At 44.9% G+C, this 24,296-nt stretch overlaps 1 protein-coding gene across 2 annotated transcripts in view; it reads left to right on the top strand.

Moving 5' to 3' along the window:
* Window positions 1-8,798: 8,798 nt before the first annotated feature.
* The window catches only part of TTC21B (tetratricopeptide repeat domain 21B), a 450,819-nt gene continuing 435,321 nt past the window's right edge, over window positions 8,799-24,296 (top strand). The window contains exons 1-3 of one of the 2 annotated variants that reach the window (XM_029605659.1): window positions 8,799-8,955; window positions 15,742-15,871; window positions 15,958-16,068. In XM_029605659.1, the coding sequence (XP_029461519.1) occupies window positions 8,929-8,955; window positions 15,742-15,871; window positions 15,958-16,068 (268 nt within the window). In that variant the 5' untranslated portion in view covers window positions 8,799-8,928. Of the gene's footprint in view, window positions 8,956-14,593; window positions 14,722-15,741; window positions 15,872-15,957; window positions 16,069-24,296 lie in introns of those variants that run through there. The other variant, XM_029605657.1, reaches the window with a different exon arrangement.

The raw sequence follows: 24,296 nt of genomic DNA, 5'->3' as shown, positions 1-24,296 counted from the left end.
GGTACCCTGACCCAGCCTGGACTCTGACACTGTTACCTACCGCCTGCCCTGACCCAGCCTTGACTCTGACACTGTTACCTGCCGCCTGCCCTGACCCAGCCTGGACCTCTGACACTGCTACTTGCCACCTGCCCTTACCCAGCCTGGACCCAGACACTGTTTCCAGCCATCCCTGTCTCTCTCCACCTGGAGCCACCCTTCTGGGTGGTGTTCACAACACCAGAACACAGCCCAAGCGTAACACCTACGGGAGTAAAAATCCAACTGAAATCAATCAGACTGAAATCAATCAGACTGTCCAGTCTGCTGCCTAGGCATACAGATTTTCACCACGTTAAGGTAATTGGCAACAGTACAATGTACTTGTTGCATCCGTTTGTCTCAGATGGCTTCGCCCCTTATGCCTCACCTTGTTCTTGGCTCCTCCAGCTTACCTTGGGAAAATGGCTACCACCGCATCTGCTTGCCGCCCTCCCCGGCGTCCCCGGAACGGCTATGGCGTTGCCCCCCACCATGTTCCTCCAAGGACCTACCAGGGTACACGCGCGCTACCCACATCTTTATTCTGAGTATGGTGCAAACCTCAGGGGTGTCCCCCCTCGAGTGACATCACAACATTCAGGTATTTAGCCTTCCCTTACGTGCTAGCTCATCGAGTTAGCAAAGACTGGATTACGACTGGATTCGGATTGGATTTGTTCAGCCTACGATGCTCTGCTGCTTCCATGCTGCTACTGGAAGCTTTCTCTCTGCCCTTCAGGGTAACTACTAATATGGGTACCCGCTCCTCAGGGGCCCTTCCTCTTCTTTCAGGTGCTCACTCCTTGAGGGCCTGCTCTCCCTGCCTCAGTGCCTGGAACCATCTACTTCTGCCTGGTGAGAACCTTCTACATACAGCTACCATCTAGTGAGTAATATAACTTCTCTCAGTCTATCTCATCTACTGCTTGCTGTGCTGGGAACCCTACACCAGAACCTACCTATATCAACTTGGTGAGAAAGGTCCCTCTGCCGAGGGTCCCTGGACTGCTACTTCAATACCTGCTCACTACTGCCACCTCTGGTGGCTTTCATCTGCTTTATAATAAAGACAATTCAGAGTTTGTGCATCCTGAGTCTAGCCCAGTACTGAGGCTCCCCACGGGGCTCCTCCCTGTGGGCGTGGTCACCTACCACAGTACCCAGGATTCCACTCAAACACCTCAAAACCATAACAGTATTTTGCAAAAAAGCATATATCGTATGTAAGCATTAAGGGGTAGATTTTCAAAGGGTTTGCGTAACCCCTGAAACCCTACCCCTGCGCGTGCCAAGCCTATTTTGCATAGGCTCGGCGGCGCATGCAAGCCCCGGGATGCGCAAATCTCCCAGGGCTTCAAAAAAGGGGCGGGCCAGGGGCATGGCGGCGGTCCGGGGGTGGCCCGGGGGCGGGGCAGATTGCTCCAGCATAGTGTAACTCAATGAAATAAGGTAGGGGGTATTTAGATAGGGCTGGGGGGTGGGTCAGATAGGGGAAGGGAGGGAAAGGAGGGGGGGACCAAAAATAAATTCCCTCCAAGGCCGCTCCAATTTCGGAGCGGCCTTGGAGAGAATGGGGAAAGCCATCGGGCCTCTCCTAGGGCTCGGCACGCGCCATTCCTGGATTTTATAACATGCGCACGTTCCTGGATTTTATAACATGCGCGCGGCATTGATGTAAGAAGAAAAGGCAGAGTATGGGAATACCTCCTGTCATGGGAAGGTTATGGACCTGAAGATAATTCGTGGGCACCTTTGGCTAATATACTGGATAAAGAGATGCTACAAGAATTCCACAGAATGCATCCTCACAAACCAAGACCAGGTAGGAAACAGTCCAGAGGACGCCCTTTGAAGGAGGGTACTGTTGCGTCCGTCTGTGCTAGACAGCTTTGCCCCATTTGCCTCACCTTGTTCACAGCTCCTCCCACTTCCTTGGGGAAAATGTCTACCCGCCACGTCTACAAGCCGACCTCTCCGGCGTCCCCGAAACAGCTATGGTGCTGCCTCCCGTCGTGTCTGTATGCCAATGCCAGAAGTCTAAGAAATAAAATGGGAGCGTTAGAGTGTATAGCAGCAAATGATGAGATTGACATAATTGGCATCACAGAGACTTGGTGGAAGGAGGATAACCAATGGGACAGTGCTATTTCAGGGTACAAATTATATCGCAATGATAGGGAGGATCAACTTGGTGGGGTTGTGGCACTTTATGTCCGGGAGGATATAGAGTCCAACAGGATAAAGATCATACAAGAGACTAAATGCTCAGTAGAATCTATATGGGTAGAAATCCCATGTGTGTTGGGTAAGAGTATAGTGATAGGAGTATACTACCGTCCACCTGGACAAAATGGTCAGACAGATGATGAAATGCTAAGAGAAATCAGGGAAGCTAACCAATTTGGCAGTGCAATAATAATGGGAGATTTCAATTACCCCAATATTGACTGGGTAAATGTACATCAGGACTTACTAGAGACATAAAGTTCCTGGATGTAATAAATGACTGCTTCATGGAGCAATTGGTTCAGGAACCAACAAGAGAGGGAGCTATTTTATATTTAATTCTTAGTGGAAAGCAGGATTTGGTGAGAGATGTAACGGTGGTGGGGCCACTTGGCAACAGTGATCATAACATGATCAAATTTAAACTAATAACTGGAAGGGGGACAATAAGTAAATCTGCAGCTCTAACACTAAACTTTCAAAAGGGAAACTTTGATAAAATGAGGAAAATAATTAGAAAAAAACTGACAGGTGCAGCTGCAAAGGTTAAAAGTGTTCAACAGGCATGGACATTGTTTAAAAATACAATCCTAGAGGCGCAGTCCATATGTATTCCATACATTAAGAAAGGTGGAAGAAAGGCAAAACGATTACCGTCATGGTTAAAAGGTGAGGTGAAAGAGGCTATTTTAGCCAAAACAACATCCTTCAAAAATTGGAAGAAGAATCCATCAGAAGAAAATAGGATAAAAGTTAAGCATTGTCAAGTTAAGTGTAAAACATTGATAAGACAGGCAAAAAGAGAATTTGAATTGAAGTTGGCCATAGAGGCAAAAAATCATAATAAAAACTTTTTAAAATATATCCGAAACAAGAAACCTATGAGGGAGTCTGTTGGACCACTAGATGACAGAGGGGTTAAAGGGGCTCTTAGGGAAGATAAGGCCATTGCAGAAAGACTAAATGAATTCTTTGCTTCCTTGTTTACTGATGAAGATGTTGGGGAGATACCAGTTCCGGAGATGGTTTTCAGGTGTGATGAGTCAGACGAACTGACCGAAATCACTGTGAACCTGGAGGATGTAGTAGGCCAGATTGACAAACTAAAGAGTAGCAAATCACCTGGACCGGATGGTATGCATCCTATGGTACTGAAGGAACTAAAGAATGAAATTTCTGATCTATTAGTTAAAATTTGTAACCTATCATTAAAATCATCCATTGTACCTAAAGACTGGAGGCTGGTCAATGTAACCCCCATATTTAAAAAAAGGCTCCAGGGGTGATCCGGGGAACTATAGACCAGTGAGCCTGACTTCAGTGCCAGGAAAATAGTGGAAACTATTCTCAAGATCAAAATCGTAGAGCATATAGAAAGACATGGTTTAATGGAACACAGTCAACATGGATTTACCCAAGGGCATGTGAATAAAGGTGAACCGGTAGATGTAGTGTATTTGGATTTTCAGAAGGCGTTTGTCAAAGTCCCTCATGAGAGGCTTCTAAGAAAACTAAAAAGTCATGGGATAGGAGGCGATGTCCTTTCGTGGATTACAAACTGGTTAAAAGACAGGAAAAAGAGTAGGATTAAATGGTCAATCTTCTCAGTGGAAGATAAACAGCGACGTGTCTCAGGGATCTGTACTTGGACCGGTGCTTTTCAATATATATATATAAATGATCTGGAAAGGAATACAATGAGTGAGGTTATCAAATTTGCGGATGATACAAAATTAGTCAGAGTAGTTAAATCACAAGCGCATTATGATACATTACAGGAGGACCTTGCAAGAATGGAAGATTGGGCATCCAAATGGCAGATGAAATTTAATGTGGACAAGTGCAAGTTGTTTCATATAGGGAAAAATAATCCTTGCTCTAGTTACACGATGTTAGGTTCCATTTTAGGAGCTACCACCCAGGAAAAAGATCTAGGCATCATAGTGGATAATTCTTTAAAATCGTCGGCTCAGTGTGCTGCAGCAGTCAAAAAAGCAAACAGAATGTTAGGAATTATTAGGAAGGGAATGGTTAATAGAACGGAAAATGTCATAATGCCTCTATATCGCTCCATGGTGAGACCTAACCTGGAATACTGTGTGCAATTCTGGTCGCCGCATCTCAAAAAAGATATAGTTGCGATGGAGAAGATACAGAGAAGGGCAACAAAAATGATAAAGGGGATGGAACAGCTCCCCTATGAAGAAAGGCTGAAGAGGTTAGGGCTTTTCAGCTTGGAGAACAGACGGCTGAGGGGGGGGATATGATAGAGGTCTTTAAGATCATGAGAGGTCTTGAATGAGTAGATGTGAATCGGTTATTTACACTTTTGAATAATGGAAGGCCTAGGGGGCATTCCATGAAGTTAGCAAGTAGCACATTTAAGACTAATCGGAGAAAATTCTTTTTCACTCAGCGTACAATAAAGCTCTGGAATTTGTTGCCAGAGGATGTGGTTAGTGCAGTTAGTGTAGCTGGGTTCAAAAAAGGTTTGGATAAGTTCTTGGAGGAGAAGTCCATTAACGGCTATTAATTAAATTTACTTAGGGTATAGCCACTGCTATTAATTGCATCAGTGGCATGGGATTTTCTTAGTGTTTGGGTAACTGCCAGGTTCTTATGGCCTGCCTTGGCCACTGTTGGAAACAGGATGCTGGGCTTGATGGACCCTTGGTCTGACCCAGCATGGCAATTTCTTATGTTCCAATGCTCCTCCCAAGCGTCTACTAGGGTGCGCGCGCACGTCTTTATTCCAGGATTGGCGCGAACCTCTGGGGCGTTCCCCTCTACTGACATCACGCCATCCGGGCATGATGTCATTGCTAGCTCATTGAGTTAACAAAAGATTGGTTTTGGCCGGTCTGAGCTACTCTGCTGCTTCCGTGCTGCCGCTGGAAGCTCCTTCTCTGCCTTTCGGGGTATTGCTAACCTGGGAACCTGCTCCTCGGGGACCCTCTGCTTTATTTCAGGTGCCTTACAGGGATCAGGTACTCGCTCCTCGAGGGCCTGCTCTCCCTGCCTCGGTGCCAAGTACCAACTTCTTCAACCTGGTGGAATCACATACCTATAGCAACCATCTAGAAAATAGCCACTGCTATTACTAGCAACAGTAACATGGAATAGACTTAGTTTTTGGGTACTTGCCAGGTTCTTATGGCCTGGATTGGCCACTGTTGGAAACAGGATGCTGGGCTTGATGGACCCTTGGTCTGACCCAGTATGGCATTTTCTTATGTTTTTATGTTCTTATGTAATCTAACTCTCAGTCTATCTCATCCACCGTACTGCAGTGCTGGGAAGCCTACACCAGACTTCCCCTATACCAATGGGGTGAGAAGGGTTCCCTCTGCCGAGGGTCCTGAGACTGCTACATCCAGACTACCTCACTACTGCCACTCCTGGTGGTACATCTCAAGCTGTCTAATAAAAGAACTAACTCTTTGTTTGTGCGTCTGCGTTTAGCCCGGTGCTGTGGCACCTCACGGGGCTCCTCTCCGTGGGCGTGGTCATCTGCCACAGTACTTAGGAATCCACCCAAAAACTGCTTAACCATAACAGTTAAAAGGAAGTTCCTGGCCTTGCTTCCTTGCCTTGGCAATCGGGTCGGTTTATTCCTGAGATTGCCCTAGCTCATGTTCCTGCTTACCTGTTCCTAGTCTCGTTCCAGGATCCTTCTCAGATTGCACTGCTTCACTTGTCTAGCAGAAGACTCCAGATCAGTTACCTTTTTCTCACATTGCTGCAATCTAGAGTCTTGGGCAAATACCTTAGTATGAATATCTAAGGTGAGAACCACTAAGGAGAAAAAGGTCTTATCCATAGAAGCCATGACCTGCCATAGGGCTTCAAGAGACAGACAGGGTGGCTTAATCAAAATAGGTCTAACCTGAATACCCAAAATAGCAGTCTGCAATAACTGCAAATTGATTCCAGTCTATGGGGCTGGATCCACAATGGTCTCCCACCTTTCTTCTGGCTCCTGGCTTCGAGGAGATACCTGTAGTTCAGAGCAGAGATTCCCTCCTCCAAACTGTATCAGGGAAATGCCGCCATACAACACGGTGGAGTGACTGAAACCTAATCCTTGTTGCAGCGACAAAGCCTCCATATTGGCAGCATTACTGGGTAGCTGTGAGGCCAAATGCACCTCGGGGCTGAGAGACCTTAGCCGATGATGGGCAGGGGGGGGGGGGGGGGGGCCTCAATTCCAGCCAAGCCGTTCAATGGGGTGGAGGTTGAAGAAGTAGAGACATACTTAGGCATAGTTGTTTGTTGTGATCTTCCCTCTTCAGGAAAGTAGCACACTGCTCCCTTTCTCTTCTCCATATTCAAAAGGGTAATTAAGGGACAGCTCAGGCATGCACTTCTGGTTCAGGTGCCATCTTGACTCCTCCCCTGATAGTCTCTGTTTTATTCTCCATTCCTTTCCTACTAATTCCTAGCATTCTATTTGCTTTCTTGGCTGTCGCACACTGGGCAGATGATTCAACATATTATCCACGATGTTGCCTAGATATTTTTCTGGGTGGAACCTCATTTTTTGTTGCCTAGATATTTTTCTGGGTGGAACCTCATTTTCTGGGTGGAACCTCATTTTTTGTTGCCTAGATATTTTTCTGGGTGGAACCTTTCTGGGTGGAACCCAAATTATAGCTACAATCGTGTAGCTATAATTTGGGTTCCTCTTCCCTATGTGCATCACTTTGCACTTGTCCACATTAAATGCCATCTACCATTTGGATGTCCAGTCTCGCAAGATCCACTTGCAATTTCTCACAGTCCTCTTGTGATTTAAGAACTTTTAATAATTTTGTATCATCAGTAAATCTGACCATATCACTTGTTATTCCCATCTCTAGGTCATTTATAAATATGTTAAACAGCAGCGGTCCCAGTACAGATCCCTGGGACGCTCCTCTAGTTACTTTTTCCAATGATAAAATTGACCGTTTAGTCATATTCTTTGTTTTCTTTTAACCTTTGATCAGTTCACAACAGATCATTGCCTCCTATCCCATGACTTTTTAATTTCCTTAAGAGTCTCTTTTGAGATACTTTGTCAAATGCCTTCTGAAAGTCCAGATACACTACATCAACTAGCTCACCTTTATTCACGCCTTCATAAAAATGTAGCAGATTAGTGAGGCCAGACTTTCCTTGGCTAAACCCACGTTGGGCTTGTCTCATTAAACTATGACTATAAATATGTTCAGCAATTTAGTTCTTTATAATAGTTTTGATCATTTTTCCCAGCACTGATATCAGGCTGTAGTTTCCAGAATCAATATCAGAAAATATTTTTTCACAGAAAGGGTAGTGGATGCCTGGTAACAGAGACAAAAACGTTAACAGAATTAAAAAAGGTGTAAGATGAACAGAGAGGATCCCTACTAGTAAGACGACAATAATAAAGCACTGGGGTAACCTACATAGAGCTGTTGGAGACAGGATGCTGGGTTTGATGGACCCTTGGTCTGACCCAGTATGGCATGTTCTTATGTACTGAGGTAACCTGCAGGGAGCAGCACTACAATCTTAAACAGAAGGTATAGGGGTACCCTGTTCAGAGCAACAGTTACAACCAAAAGGCAATGACACAAACTGAGAGGTTGAGTAAGGTACATGGGAGAAGAGGGAGTGAATGCTGCATTTCATGTGGGAATTTCTGTGTGCATCTGCCAGAGTATAGGTGCTGGGCAGATTGGATGGACCATTTTGATCTTTTTCTGCCATCATTTCCGATGCTACTGTTAAGGAAAGGCTGTCTGAAATAGTCCAACAACATAATGATGCTGGGCTCAGGTTGACTGGTGGCCATTTTGAAAAACCGAGTATCTAAGGATTGCTCCCGTACCTGGACTACTTGCCAGTGGAATAAAAGCTAGGTCAGGGAGTGGGGAGAAATCGGAGGGGTCCTTTTATTTTCCCTGGTTTATTGATCAGGAAGAGGGCACCTTATTTCAATTTTCTGGGGGTTTGGATAAACCTACATAACACATGTTCTATATATATAATAATGTTTATTTTTACACATTGCTGTAAACCACGTTGGGTTAAACTTTGTTGAAGCAGGCAGTATATACATGTTACATAATATCCTCTCTAACTGCCCAAGGCTTTCTTGAATTTATTTACTGTTTTGTTTCCGCTAGACTTATCCAGCCCATTTAATCAAACATCAGGACTTATGAGTTCAGAAGAATATAGTCAGATGATCCTCAAGTTACACTGAAGTAACTAACTTGAAACAGCAACAGACTGCCAGATTGGATGCCCAGTAAGCTAGCCTTTTAAACACCGACTGTACTCAAACGTGACCATCGAGTCCAATCCAGCGTGCGTTTGCTTAAAGAAGCAGCACACTATCACTCCCTGCTAGTGCCAAAAGAGCCGAGTCAAGATTAATTCTGACCTGTAACACCAGCTCATTTAACGGAGCCGGCATTCGAAAGCAGAAAGAACCCCTACCCTACTCCCAGACTTTGAGAAGATCCGGGCCCTATGACGTAGCACTACCCAGCGGCAGCCACACGTAACGCCTGCCTCGCACCGGAAACGGCTTCCGTTGCCTGGAGCCCGGAGCTCCGCCCACGACGCCAGCCAAGGCCGCCATTTCCTGTCAGCTGCGGGCCGCTTAGAGGGAAGAGGCGCCGCTAGTTCCTGGAAAGAAATTGTGAGACCATGGCGGGCGGGGATGCTGTCTCGTTGGTAAGGGCAGGTCTTGGGCTCTTATACGTTTAAAATGCCGGGTGTTCCTCTCTTTCCTTTCCATGCCGCGGATGCTGTCGTCGGGATGGCCCGCTGCATTCTTGTTTTTACCTAGCAGCTCACGGTGTAATGTGGGCTTTTCCGTCCGTTTTCCGAGAGCCCTGAATCTCTGCTTGGATGCCGGGGAAACATGAACCCTGAAGTCCATCAGGGAAAGCTCCGGTTTTGATTCAGTGTATAAGAGCTAAAGTAAGCCTTTGTCTTCAAGGGGGCCTCTCTTTACTAAAATAAAAAGACAAGCTGGAAACGTGAATAAAACTTAGGGCTGCTTTAGCGCTGACAGTTATCACAAATGATGTGACCTCCAATAGATGGTTTTGACCGTTTGTCTCTGCCACGATTACTGTGTGCTCGCTGTGTGTCAGACCCTTGTTTTACCAGTGCATGAGCTTGTTAAGAAGAAGCAGAATGGCTCTAGCTGTAGCTTATTTTTATCCCTAAATCTGGCTGGTGCCTAGGAGAGGTCACTTTTCTGTTTTTAGGGAGTGCTTGAGAAGTAGTACCAAATAAATTGGGACGTGGTGGACAGGCGAAGCAGTGGTGGGAAGCTGCAGAAATGTAGTGTGTGTGTATTTAGGACTTTTATATACTGGGTCTGGAAGTGTTATTTTCTTCCTTGGTAAAATCAGTTAATTATTGATTTCTTCTATAATCTGTTTTTTCCCTAAAAAACCCAGATTTTTTTTTTAATGTGTTAAACAGTGTAGATTATTGACTAGAGCACAAAGCTATGAACCTGGAGACTCCGTTTTCAATTCCTTATTTATCACTTATTCTATGGTCTTGGGCAAGTTACTTAACCTCCCTGGGCCAGATATTCATACCTATGCGCGAGTGTAGATTTGTGCACGCAACCCGGCGCACACATCTACCCGATTTTATAACATGCGCGCGCGGCCACGCACATGTTATAAAATCTGGGGTCGGCGCGCGCAAGGGGGTGCACACTTGTGCGCGCCGAGCCCTAGGGGAGCCCCAATGGCTTTCCCTGTTCCCTCCGAGGCCTCAGAGGGAACTTACCTTCCGTCCTCCCCAACCTTCCCATTCCCTTCCCCTATCTAACCTGCCTCCCAGCCCTACCTAAATCACCCCCCACCTTTATTTTTTTAATTTATGCCTGCCTCCGGGCAGGCGTCGGTTGCGCGCGCTGGCCAAGTGCCGGTGCGCGATCCCCGGGCCCAGCAGCAGCGGAGAGGCCTCTGGCCACGCCCGTGCCCCGCCCCTGGACCACCACGCCCATTTTTTTCAAGCCCCGGGACTTACACGCATTCCAGGGCTTGTGCGCGTCGCCGGGCCTATGCAAACAAAATAGGCTCGGCGCGCGCAGAGCAGGTTTTCAGGGTTACACGCGGAATATACTCTCGTAACCCTTTTAAAATCCGCACCCCCTGTGTTCAAGTTTGGATGGTAAACACTTTGAGGTAGTGGTATAACTGCTTGGAATTCTTTATATATTGCTATTGAAGTTTAGTAATGACCTGTTGGTCCTTGGCCATCAATTTTTTTAAAGTTAACCTAGTTTAAATTCAATTTTCACAGGCTTGATTGGTCATTACTTCATGAAGACTTGGGGCCAGGGTTGTATTAAGACAACAGAAGAGGGGAAAGAGATAGATAGTAAATATATTGAGGGATCCCAAGGAAGAGCCATGACTACAAGTAAAGCTGTGATACAGCTATGAGGATCCCAAGCTGTAGAAAATAAATGAGGGACTAATTTATTGGCTATCACCACAGGTGGCAACAAGGTGTCATACTATCAGCATGCAAATATGTACACATTTTTATATTTGGACCCCTGCTTTCTTCTGTATGCCAGGTATATTTTGTCAGCAAATTGGTCTTTATAGTCAGGAAAAAAGCAGTCCTAAATTATTACTACTTATAATTTGCAACTGTGTGAGAAATGTGTGTTCATTGATACAGATACTGAAAACATTACTGTTGGCAGTAGCTGGCTACAGCATTGGCAGCAGAGTACAAGTATAGATAATATATATATCATTTTACAGAAAATGAACATATGTATGCTTAACACTAGGCAAAAAAAACAATGAACTTAGCAAATTAATTTAAATTAACATAAATGTAAAATTCTCTTAAATTGTAATAAATATTTTGTATGCTTGATTGAATTTGCTTCTTATCTTGATTGTGTGCTGAGTGAAAAAATACTTCATATAATTTGTTTTAAATCTGTCAGTTGCTAATTTCATGAAGTATCCCGTAATCGTAATATTTGGTTAAATAGGTAACTGTTCCCTATGTACTTGTTCCACTCCACTCAGGATTTTAGAAATCTCAGTTATATCCTCTCTCAATCATCACCTCTTCAAGCTAAAGACCTCTAACCTTTTTTGCCTTTTGCCATAAGGGAGCTTTTCCATCCTCTTTATCATTTTTTGTTGACTTTCTCTGTACCTTTTCTGTGTCAGCTATGTCTTTTTTGAGATGAGATGACTAGAACTGCACTCATTCAAGTTATGGACCATCATAGATCTATAGAAAGGCATTGTGATAATTCTCATTTTTGTTTTGTATTCCTTTCTAAATAATTCCTAATATTCTATTTGTCTTTTTGACAAACATTACACACTGAACTGAAGATTTCAAAGTATTGTCCACAAGGCCTCCAGGGTTCTTTTCCTGGGTTATGGCTCCTAACTCGGAATTCAGCATCATGCACCAGTAGTTGGTATTATTTTTTGCCTACGTGCATTATTTTGCACTTGTCCACATTAAAATGCATCTGCCATTTAGATGCCCAGTCTCCTTGCCTACTTCTGTAGTTCCTCACAGTCTGCTGTTTTTTTTAATGGCTTGAAACAATTATCTGCAGAACTTGCACTTCCTTTTTCCAGATCATTTATGAATATGCTAAATAGCACAGGTTCCAGTAAATATGCCTGGGACACTGAACTAGTAACCTTTCTTCATTTGGAAAACTATTTAGTCCTCTGTTTCCTGTCTTTTATCTAGTTACATTCCACAGTAAGACACTGCCTCCTGTCCTATGACCTCTTGATTATCTGAGGAGTCAAATGCCTTCTGAAAATCCAGATATACTATATAAAGAAACTTGTCTTTATCTGCAAGTTTATTTACACCTTCAAAAAATCTAGTAATTTTGATCCCTTTGCAAAAACAATGTTCACTGTCCTCCATTAAACCATGTTTATTTATGTGGTCAGTAATTTTGTTCCTAAGGATACCTTCTACTTTTTTGCCCGGCACCAACATCAGATTCACCAATATATAGTTACCTGGATCACATATGAAACCCTTTTAAAAAACTGGTGTCACATTGGCCACCCTCCAGTTTTCAGGTTCTCTAGCTGTTTTAAAAGATAGATTGCAGAGCACCAGAAACAGGTCAGCAGTTTTATTTTTGAGCTCCTTCAGAACTCTGGAGCAATTACCATCCAGTCCCAGATATTTGTTCTTTAGTCTATCAATCTGATTTATCACATCCTCAAGTTTCATAGTGATTTTATTTAGTTGCTGAGTCATCACTGTCTAAAAATGTTTCTGGTATGAGTATCAACCCCAACATCCCCCTCAGTACAGAGACAAAGAATTCATTTAGTTTTTCTGATATTTCTTTGTCTACCTGAGCACCCCTTCTACCCTTCTGTCATTTAGCAGCCCAACTAACTAACTCCCTTACAAACTTTTTGCTTCGAATGTACTTGCAAAAGTTTTTATTACTTGTTTTTACATAGTAACATAGTATAGATCAGTGGTTCCCAACCCTGTCCTGGGGACCCTCCAGCCAGTCAGGTTTTCAGAATATCCACAATGAATATGCATGAGAGAAAATTTGCATGTTATGGAGACGGTGCATGAACATTTTCACATGCATATTCATTGTGGATATTCTGAAAACCTGACTGGCTGGAGGGTTCCCAGGACAGGGTTGGGAACCAATGGTATAGATGGTCCATCCAGTCTGCCCAGTAAGCTGTTCATGGTAATAACTGCCGCTCCGTGCAGGCTACTTGCAATCTTCTGTTAAGGGTAGTAACTGCCACTACGTGCAGGTTACCTCCATGGATCCCTAAAGGCTAGAGGATGTAAATGAAGGAAATACATGGGGGTAACTTGCTGGTGTGGTGGTTACTGCCCTTAACCGATACATCTCCAACTTTGCTCTCTGCTTCAACAGCAAGAGGTAACAAGGAATTGGATTCAGACAGCAACTCACAAGGGCCCTGACTTTTATGATCTCGGAAACTGATAAGTATGGGGGTAACCTGCATGGCTCAGCAGATACTACCATAAGCTTGCTGGGCAGCCTGGATGGACCTTTTCTGCCTATATTTCTATGTTTCTGTACCTTCTGTTAAAGGTAGTAACTACAACTCTGTACAGGCTACCTCCCGTGCTCCCCTTTTTTCATATCCAGTATCTAGTATTTAATGATTCACAGTATCTATCCCATGCCCTTTTGAAGTCATTTACTGGGAGGGCTTTCCAGGGATCCATGACACTTTCCGTGAAGAAATATTTTCTGATGTTGGTTCTGAGACGTCCCCCCTTTTTTCGCCATAGAGGAGAACCTTTCTTAGATTTGAAAGTTAATATTTTTCCTGACTTATCTAAAATTACCCAGAAGAAAAGGAGGCAATTTTTGTTACTAAGGCCTAGAGCCTTGGAAATAGGAGCATTTTTTATTTTAAAATACCCCTGTAAATGTATACTTACCGTAAGTATAATAATGTATCCTATATTTTCTTTATGCCCGATCAATTAGCAGCATTTCTTGCTGATAAGAATATACCTGGGCAAAACATGGCTTTGGTTTCTCCAATTGCCATAGAAGGGAATGAACAACCTGTTTCTGAAAACTGTTGAAAAAAATAGTGATGACCCCTGTGCCTGAATTGCCTACAAAGAATTTTCCTAGGTTTGATAAATTAGATCTCTCCATGTGAGGACTTAGATGAAGAAAGGATTTTCAATTGTATTTGCCTAACTCAAATAGAAAAGAGTTTATTTCTATTATTATTTAGTTTTCCTGTTTGCATTTAAAGCATTTGAAATATGTATATCTGATTTTTCTGTTTTCCATTCAAGTGTTATCTTGAAAATATTGTAAAAAACCTTTGAAAAAAAAAAAGACATATACAAGGCAGCTATGTGGTCATCTCTGCATACCTTCACATCTCATTACTGCCTCCATCAATATGCCAGTTCAGATGTGGCCATGGGGCAGGAGATTCTGCATTACGCTACTAAGTCTTAAGAATGTCCATCACCTCCAGGGATCCGCTGCACAGATGTTTGTGGACATGTCCAGGAAGAAGAGGGCATTTCTAATTGAACATGACTCTGTGCTTTGTATTCCCAGACAGCTGTGCTTTGTATTCCCAGACAGCATAGCTAATTCAGCCTGCTTATCTGCAGATAAAGAGCAAGTTTGCTTACCATAAACTGTGTTTTCGGTAGGTAGCAGGATGAATTCGCCATGCAACTTTACCCTCCTCCCTGGACAGTCTCCATCCTTCTGCCTGCTCTTATCCTACCTTGCTACACTCTGCTTTCTGTACTTTCTAACTAACTGAGGCGATACGGGAAGGGACTGCACAGGCATGAAGTAGCACAGCATTGAACATTCTAAGAGAAGTTCCTGCCTCGGGCCACCAGGGAGCACTCATATACAGCATGGCTAATTCATCCTGCTATCTACAGAAAACACTGTTTACGGTAAGCAAACTTTTCTTTTTTCTGCATGCCATGGTTCACTACATCTGACTACATGGTATTGCTCTGCAGAGCTGAAAAAGCAGAAGGTGAGAAGATTTTGTATTATGTAGGTCCCTTTCCCAATGTGGGTTATGAATGTGAGTTCCCCCTAGTCCTTCCATGAAGGTTATATATGAAGATAGAGCTTCTTGTAGGACTATAGGTGTGATGGGCATGGCCTGTAGTAAGTGGTGGATGGGTGGTGACCGGGAGCCATGCCCTTGAATTTAATACTGGACGGGGAGGCCCTAGGATTGCTTTGGCTTATGCTTGTTTTAAACTATCTTGGGGGTTGGAGAGATCAATTGCTAGACACTGACATTTTATAAAATTATTATGGGGATGGGGTGAGTGGGGATCGGGCAGCTTGGTAGCTATTTTTTATTTTATTTTAACTTTACTGGCTATATAAACTTAAAAATATTTGGGTAAATGTACCTGGATAACTTTTGGGTTTTTTCTGGTCCACAATCAGACTTACCTGGCTGAACTTATCTGGGTGGAACTGAATATCAACATTACCTGGTCAAGTTTAAACCCTATCTCTGGATTGTGCTGCACCACCTTATATTTATCTGGTTACGTTTTAGCCAAATAATAACTTACTCAGCTAAAACTTATCCAGTCAGCAGGGGGCAATTTTTAAAGTACAAGTTTGTCTGGCCAAATGCTGAACATAACCTGACAAACATTTTGAATACAGACTTCATAGTGTTTTGTTAAAATTTATTTCTGAAATGTTGCTAGTAGCATATCTTTTGCAGTGCATGAAGAATTGAACTAAAATGAATTTTTAAGATTGAATTCATCATTAATTACATGATAACCCATCATATTTTTTAATCGTGTTGATGATATTACTGTTTAGCCAATTACAAGGTCAAAGATACTATTTACTTAATTACGAGATCCAAGCCAATGAAAATTGTCATTTTATTTTTAATTCCTGTACTTATCATTTTCATTATTCTTTTCTTTCAGGCTTTAATCAACTACTATTGCCAGGAAAGGTATTTTTATCATGTCCAAATTGCTGCCAATGAGTGTCTTAAGAAGTATGGCAGTGACTCAGTTGTATTATTTTTTCGTGCCTATGGAATGCTAATGCAAGGTACTTCAACTTGTAATATCAGACTTTTTCTGGCATTTGGAGCTCTTCACTGAAAAAATTCATACCAGTTGTTATTTTTCTTTCAGATCAAGTTCAAGAATCCATTCGGGAGTTTGAGTTTATTAAAGAAAATCCAGATGTTTCACTTTGCTCTTTGATGGCATTGATATATGCTCACAAAAAGAGTTCCAACCCAGGTAAAACAGATGAATTGTTAATGTGTGAAGCATGGATCAGCCACTTGTTCCAGTAACTGAAGAAATACACCCTATGGGGTAGATTTTAAAACGTGACGTGCACACATGGACGCGCAATTTTATAACATGCTTGCGCTGGCGCATGCATGTTATAAAATGCCAGGTCGTCGCACGCAAGGGGGGGGAACAGATATGCAAGTACATGTGGTAATGCATTGGGGTCTTCCCCAGTTCCCTCCCAGTCCGCTCCAATTAAGGAGCGGACTGGAAAGGAACTTCCCCTCCTTCTAGCCTAACCTCCCATCCCCTTCCCCTATACTGCCCTTCCCCTATCCGTTTCCTAAATGCCCCCAAATTCCTTATCTTACCCTTTACTCCTGCTTCCAAGCAGGAGCAAGTTGCGCGCGCCAGCACAGTGGCAAATGACCGCTGTTCCGGGCGCTTCTAGCCCTGCCCCGCCCCTCGGACCGCCTCTTTGGTTATCCCTGGGACTTACACATGCGTAGCTGAGCCCTTTGAAAATTGGCCCGGCGCGTGTAAGGCCCGGCCACGCACGTAAACCCTTGGGTTTACGCGTGTAAGTTTTGAAAATCCGGCCGTATGTGTATAACAATCTGTGAAAAAGGCAAAAATATACTTTTAAAGTAAGTTCTTATGCAGTTTTGATTTGTTAAATTAATTGAGGGAAGAGTATATGCACTATGATGAATTGCAGAATTATACAGAAAATTTATTTTTCATGCAGCAGTGATGTGCACACCTAGCAAAGTGAATGTTTGTTTTATTTTAATTTATTGAAGTACTTGCAGCTTTTAAATGGCCTGTTGTATAAAGGAACATGAAAAAGTCTAGCTCAAATTTGGAGGGATTGTATGTAATCAAACTGGGGAAACCTCATAAAGTGCCAATAATAGGCTAAATCGGATGCCTATATGGCTACTTATTCTCAAGCTCCAACTCCAACAATATGGATGTTAGAATGAATGTATAATCATTGGTAACCCCAGATGAGAAGATGCTTAATATATTATTCCATTAAGCTATCTTATCAGTCCAGTATAGGTCCACTACTGTAGGTATGAGTGTTGGTATACAATGGAATTGTTATACCAAATAAGCTCACTGTTATGACGCCAAGGCTATCCGTGAAAATCTTCATGCAGTAAGTGTAACGATCCCGACACTGCAATGTTTCGAATGGAATTTCTTCATCAGGGAATCACTTCTAGGCATGGAATCTGCTTATATATCTCGGCTGTAATAACGTACCTGGAACGATATTGAAGCCAAACAATCCTTATGATGATGTCTAAAACATCTATGAATGGACAGCAATATACAGATAATGTAGGACTCACTCAGTATATGATGGTAACTGCGCTCCTTCATTAGAATGCTGTGCATGCACTACAGGTGGAGCGTTGACTTTTGTGGTCGAAGTGCTTCTTCATAATTGAGACTAATGGTGCACAGAATAAAAAGCATGTCCATGGGATGACCAATGTTGCGGCTATGAAAGGTATTATGACACGATCAAACAAAGATCAAAAAAACTTACTTGCACGATTGCGATCTGCTCATCTCGCTGCTATGGCACTGACAGTCGGCGACCAGAAAACGCTGAGCTTTAAACAAAAAACTCCCGCCGATTCTGTATTGGAGGAAATGATGTATGTGTCCATATATGGTCATCTGCATCATCAAGGAGCCATTTTGGATGTGGAAGGGAACCCCTATATGTCCAAATTAGGATATGTACGTCATCAAGCGGCCATGTTGTATATTATTATAACAGAAGAATCTGTCTAAAGATCTCCTTTAAAAACGGAAAGATTTAACATCTATATGTGGGGCTCCGAAAAGAACTGGATGAACTAATATAAGAAAGAAAAGTTTAAACCCATTGGAAACTGGAAATATGATCGTGGGTGCACTATTAAATGAGTGTATACCATTCAGTCTTTTCATTAAGACCAGAAGGTACAACAGTATGGAGCCGAAAAATCCATTGGTTTGCAGAGCACCCTCAAACTTGTCTATATGAGAAATAAATTCTTTACTTTCACACCTATTTGGCATTGATGTTCCTGCATATAGTAACAATTGATTTTCATTTAGTGAGGCCCTTCTCTCTTGTTTAGTCTGCCCCTTTGTTAAGAGGCTGAATTTCAGTGTCATATGGGTTGAAGATTTTCAGGTTTATTTTATTTATATTTATATTTTCCTTCATAAGGCGCAAGGCGGATTATATGTAGTCAGTAGGGATGGGAATTCGTTTGCAATGAAATAGGAAATTCCAACGATTTTTCCTATTTTGGGAATTAAAAAAAATGATAGGAAAAACCCACCCTTCTGACCCCCCCCCCATCCTAGGACTCACCAAAAATACTTGGTGGTCTAGTAGGGGAGCCCAGGAGTGACCTCCTGCTCCCAGGTTGGAGGCTGCAATAAATTAAAATGGTACCAACCGCCCTTTGCCCATACTGTGTGACAAGGTTTACTGGTGCCATTGGATAACCCCTGTCACACAGTAGGGGCAAAGAGTAGCAGACACCATTTTGATTAATGGCAGCTGCTGTCTCAGGAGCAAGAGGTCTGTCCCGGGCCCCCTCCTAGACCAGGGATTTTTGGTAGTCCTAGAGGGGTCGGATGGTGGGGGGGGGGGGGGAACTTCATATTTTAATTAATGGGCAGGGTTGGGGCGGGTTCTGGGGTTTAAAAAAAGAAATACGAAACAGGGGAAACAAATTAAAAAAAAACAAATCTGGAGTGGACCTGAAACGTCCCACCCCTGGAATGAAATCGAAAGCCTGATGAAAGTTTTGTAGGGTACCACCCCTAGTTTCAGATAAATTTGTTTTCCTAGTGTGTAGCCAGATGGACTCAGGACCAATGAGTTATGTGTTCCCCTGCTAGCAGATGGAGACTGAGTCAAGTTTCAAAGCTAAAATCACCCTAGATATTCCCCTGCAGTGACCTCAGCCATTCAGTATTCTCTTCAAAAAGCCATTGAGGACATATTATTGAAGAACTTGGATACAACTTGATTAAAACACTGGAGACCACCACTGTACTCAACCAACATAAGCGCTGAAACTCAGCAAAACTATAGATGCCCTGAACTAGGGATAGGGCAACAGCTTACCCGTATTCATATGAAATCGAGGTTCAACTCATGGGCAATTCCTTGGCGCCTCTCCTGGGCAGCTGTGGGCGGGATGCTGAGTCCATCTGTCTACACTAAGGAACACGAAATTATCAGATAATTTCTCCATTTCCTAGCATGTAGGACCAATGGGATGTACAAAAGCTACTCCAGAATGGGACGGGATGCTGCCCGTGTTCCGGTTAGCACTGCCCTCGCAAAGGCTGCGTCTTCTCGGGCCTGGACGTCGAGGTGGTAGAACCTGGAGAAGGTGTGTAAGGAGGACCACGTCGCTGCTCGACAGATGTCGGAAGGAGACGGTAGCTTAGCTTCCACTCAGGATACTGCCTGGGCCCTGATAGAATGAGCTTTGACCTGAGGGGATAAAGGCTTCCCTGTTTCTACGTAAGCTGCCTTGATTACTTCTTTGATCTAGCAAGCTATGGTAGCTCGCAAAGCTGCTTCGCCCTGTTTCTTTCCCCTGTGAAGAATAAACAAGTGATCTGTCTTGCTCACCGATTCTGAACATTCCAGATACTGCACTAAGAGTCTGCCGATGTTTAGATGGCGAAGAAGGTGGTAGTCTTCTGTGTCTTTGTGTCTATCCGGGGACGGAGGGGACAGTGCGAAGCTGTACTGTTTCTGGAGTAAATCAGAGGAATGGTTCCCACAAAACCGTGCCTGTAGTTCAGAGATGCGATGAGCCAAGCATTTTGCTACCAAGAATACCGTCTTTAGTGTTAACAGGCATAGCAACAGACTGCGCAGTGGTCTGAAGGAGGGCCCTGCTAGGAAGTCCAATACTAGATTGAGGTTCTATAGGGGGACCGGCCACTTTACGGGTGGTCGGAGTTGTTTAGCCCCTTTTAAGAAACGAGTCAAATCCGGATGCACCGACAGACTGTTTCTGTTCACCTCGCCCCTGAAGCAGGTGAGGGCTGCCACTTGGACCTTTAGGGAGTTGAGGGACAATCCTTTGATCATGCCATCTTGTAAAATTCCAGAATCATGGGGATCCTGGCCATATGTGGGGGCACCCTGCGCTCCCCGCACCAGGCCTCAAATATTTTCCAGATCCGTATGTACGCCAGGGACATTGAGAACTTCCACATGCGGAGCAGTGCGGTGACCACAGCCAACGAATAACCACGCATCATCATCAGGCGAGCCCTCTCAAGGGCCAGACCGTAAGAAAGAATCAAGTTGGGTCTTCGTGAAGAATCAGGCCTTGCTGGAGAAGGTCCTTGTGTGGGGGAAGGTAAAGAGGACTCTCCATGAGAAGCCTCCGCATGTCTGCATACCACTGGCGTCTGGGCCAGGTCGGGGCCACCAGAAGGACTAATCCTCTGTGGTGATCGATCTTGCGGATGATCTTGCCCAGTAGAGGCCACGGAGGGAAGGTGTACAGTAAGTCCTCCTCTGGCCAGGTCTGGACGAGGACGTCAATCCCTTGGGAGCGCTGATCCCGTCTGTGACTGAAGAACCGGGGAACTTTCGCATTATGAGATGTAGCCAGTAGGTTGATGGATGGGAGGCCCCAGCGATCTACTAGAAGTTGGTATCCTCTGGTCGACAGCGTCTATTCCCCCAGATCCAGGCTTTCCCTGCTGAGAAAGTCTGCTGTGACATTGTCTTTTCCCACGATGTGGGAGTCTGAGATCCCTTGTAGGTTTAATTCTCACATTCCATAAGGAGGTCTATTTCCAGAGACACTTGGTGGTTCTTGGTTCCTCCCTGGCTGTTGATGTAGGCCATCGTAGTTGCGTTGTCTGGCATCACGAGGATTGCTTGTCCCTGGAGCCTGTGGCTGAACTGCAGGCATGCTAATCTGACTGCTTGCTCTTCCAGGCGGTTTATGTTCCAGTTCGTCTCTTCCTCGATCCATTGTCGCTGGGCTGTCAGATCCTGACAGTGAGCTTCCCACCCTTGGAGGCTTGCATCCATCGTGAGGACTATCCAACTCTGTGGGGACAGGCTTACGCCCTTGCTTAGGTGGATTTACTATGGCCACCACTGGAGCCGAGAGCATACCTGCATCGGTAGGTGGAGGCGAATTGAGTAATCTTGAGACAGTGGGTTCCAGCATGACAGTAGGGAGTGTTGGAGAGGGCGCATGTGGGCCCCCGCCAACGGTACTACTTCCAGGGTTGATGCCATGAAACCGAGGACCTGGAGATAGTCCCACACCTTGGGGCGCATTGTGTTCGTCAACTGGCATACTTGATCATTGAGTTTCCTCCTCCTCGAGGGAGGGAGGGAGGAAGACCTCATCTTGCTTGGTGTCGAATTGGGCCCCCAGGTATTCTAAGGCCTGAGAGGGCTTGAGGCTGCTCTTGTCCATGTTCACGACCCAAGTTCCTGCAGGAGGGACCTGACTCTGCTGGTCACCTGGAAGTTCTCTTCCAAACGATTTCACCCTGATCAGCCAGTTGTCCAAGTAAGGGTGCACCAGGATCCCTTCTCTCCTCAGTGTCGCCGCCACAACCACCATAATTTTGGAGAATGTTCTGGGGGCGGTTGCCAGGCCGAAGGGTAACGCCCAGAATTGGTAATGTTGGCCCAGTACTGCAAAGCGTACAAAACGCTGGTGGTCTTGACGGATTGGAATATGGAGGAAGGCCACTGAGAGGTCCAGGGAGGTTAGGAACTCTCTCGGTTGCACTGCCATTATGACGGAGTGGAGAGTTTCCATGTGGAAATGAATTATCCGCAGATGACTGTTGACGCTCTTGAGATCCAGGATGGGTCAGTATGAGCCCTCTTTCTTGAGCACGATGAAATAGATGGAATAACACCCTGTATTTACTTTGGGTGTAGGTACCAGAGTTATAGCCCTGAGACTGAGGAGCCTGATCACTGTGGATTCCACTGCCATTTTCTTGTGCTGGGAGTGGCAAGGTAGCATCATGAACCTGTCCAGAGGGATGCTGCGGAATTCGAGAGCATAACCTTCTTGTATGATGTCCAGCACCCATTTGTCCCACATGATCTTGACCCATCGCTGATAGAAGAGGGTCAGCCCCCTATCTCCTCTTCCCGAGGATGGGTTGGCCCAACTTCATTGGGAAGTTGAGGTCGAACCTGAGCCCGAACCTGTTCCTCTTTTTGGTTGTCGGTTCCGAAAGGACTGAGATCTACCCGAGGGCTGAGCTGACTGAAATGACGAGTTTCTGTAGGGCCGGAAGCGCTAGGAGCCCCTGGCCCGACCCCTCATGGGTTAGGGGCGCTGTGACCTCTTTTTCTTATCTTCCAGTAGCCTGGGCACTGGAGATTCACCCCATTTGCTGGCTAGCTTCACCAATTCCTTAGTGTAGACAGATGGACTCAGCATCCCGCCTACGGCTGCCCAGGAGAGGCGCCAAGGAATCGCCCATGAGGTGAACCTCGATTTCATATGAATACGGGTAGCTGTTGCCCTATCCCTAGTTCAGGGCATCTATAGTTTTGCTGAGTTTCAGTGCTTATGTTGGTTGAGTACAGTGGTGGTCTCCAGTGTTTTAATCAAGTTGTATCCAAGTTCTTCAATAATATGTCCTCAATGGCTTTTTGAAGAGAATACTGAATGGCTGGGGTCACTGCAGGGGAATATCTAGGGTGATTTCAGCTTTGAAACTTGACTCAGTCTCCATCTGCTAGCAGGGGAACACATAAACCATTGGTCCTGAGTCCATGTGTCTACACTAAGGAAAACTACAAGTGCAGAAAGTATTTCATAGTCCATTCAATTTCCAACTGTGTTCTTTTTTGTTATTTACATCCAAGCAGCAACTCCACTGCTTTAATAATTTCAATTTGAATGGGTCCCCCGACATGCTTCGGGAGGGACATGAATTTTAGAGTAGATATGTAAATAAACACATTACACATGGACTATGTGAGAAATAGGCATGCAGACCAACATATAACAAAAGTTTAAAAACTAAAAAATACAGACATACCATAATGTTTCAGGATCATGTTTAATAGGGAGCGCATAGAGAGTTGATGTACTGGGGTTTTTAAACACAACAACTGAAAAAAGGTGCGAAACGGTTGCACCAATCAGATCGCAAAATCTGGGAACCAATCACATTGCAGCCATCAGTGGCTGATACAGATACAGATTCTGTATTCGTAGACACCGTGAACTTCAGATTTTGATCACCCAAATTCACTTTTTGTAAAAAAAAACAGTTAAGATCTTCAATTGCCAAATCAGGAATACATCGTCTATGTATCTACCCTACCACACTAAGGGGCGGATTTTCAGAGCCCTGCTCGCGTAAATCCGCCCAAAACCGGGCAGATTTACGCGAGCAGGGCCCTGCGCGCCGGCAGGCCTATTTTACATAGGCCTACCTGCGCGCGCAGAGCCCCGGGACTCGCGTAAGTCCCGGGGTTTTCGGAGGGGGCGTGTCGGGGGGCGTGTCGGGGGCGGGCCCGAACCGCGCGGCGTTTTCGGGGCGTGTCGGGAGTGTTCCGGGGGCAGGCCCGGGGCGTGGCTACGGCCCGGGGCGGCCCGGGGGCGTGGCCGCGCCCTCCGGACCCGCCCCCAGGTCGCGTCCCGGCGCGCAGGAGGCCCGCTGACGCGCGGGGATTTACGCCTCCCTCTGGGAGGCGTAAATCCCCCGACAAAGGTAAGGAGGGGGTTTAGACAGGGCCGGGCGGGTGGGTTAGGTAGGGGAAGGGAGGGGAAGGTGAGGGGAGGGCAAAGGAAAGTTCCCTCCGAGGCCGCTCCGATTTCGGAGCGGCCTTGGAGGGAACGGGGGTAGGCTGCGCGGCTCGGCGCGCGCTGGCTATACAAAATCCATAGCCTTGCGCGCGCCGATCCAGGTTTTTAGCAGATACGCGCGGCTCCGCGCGTATCTACTAAAATCCAGCGTACTTTTGTTTGCGCCTAGAGCGCAAACAAAAGTAGGCTATTCGCGCTCCTTTTAAAATCCGCCCCTATCTGTTTAAACCATATAGATTGATATACTATTCGTTTTTCAAAACGAGCAACATATAAACAAGCTACAGTGGGAGCCATAGGTGACCCCATAGGGATGCCTTTGGTTTGTAGAAAAAAACGGGATTTATAAGAGAAGTGACTGCAGGTCATGGT

The sequence above is a fragment of the Rhinatrema bivittatum genome, chromosome 6 (genome assembly GCF_901001135.1).
Source record: "Rhinatrema bivittatum chromosome 6, aRhiBiv1.1, whole genome shotgun sequence".
Classification (NCBI taxonomy): domain Eukaryota; kingdom Metazoa; phylum Chordata; class Amphibia; order Gymnophiona; family Rhinatrematidae; genus Rhinatrema; species Rhinatrema bivittatum.
This window is presented reverse-complemented; position numbering and strand designations above follow the sequence as displayed.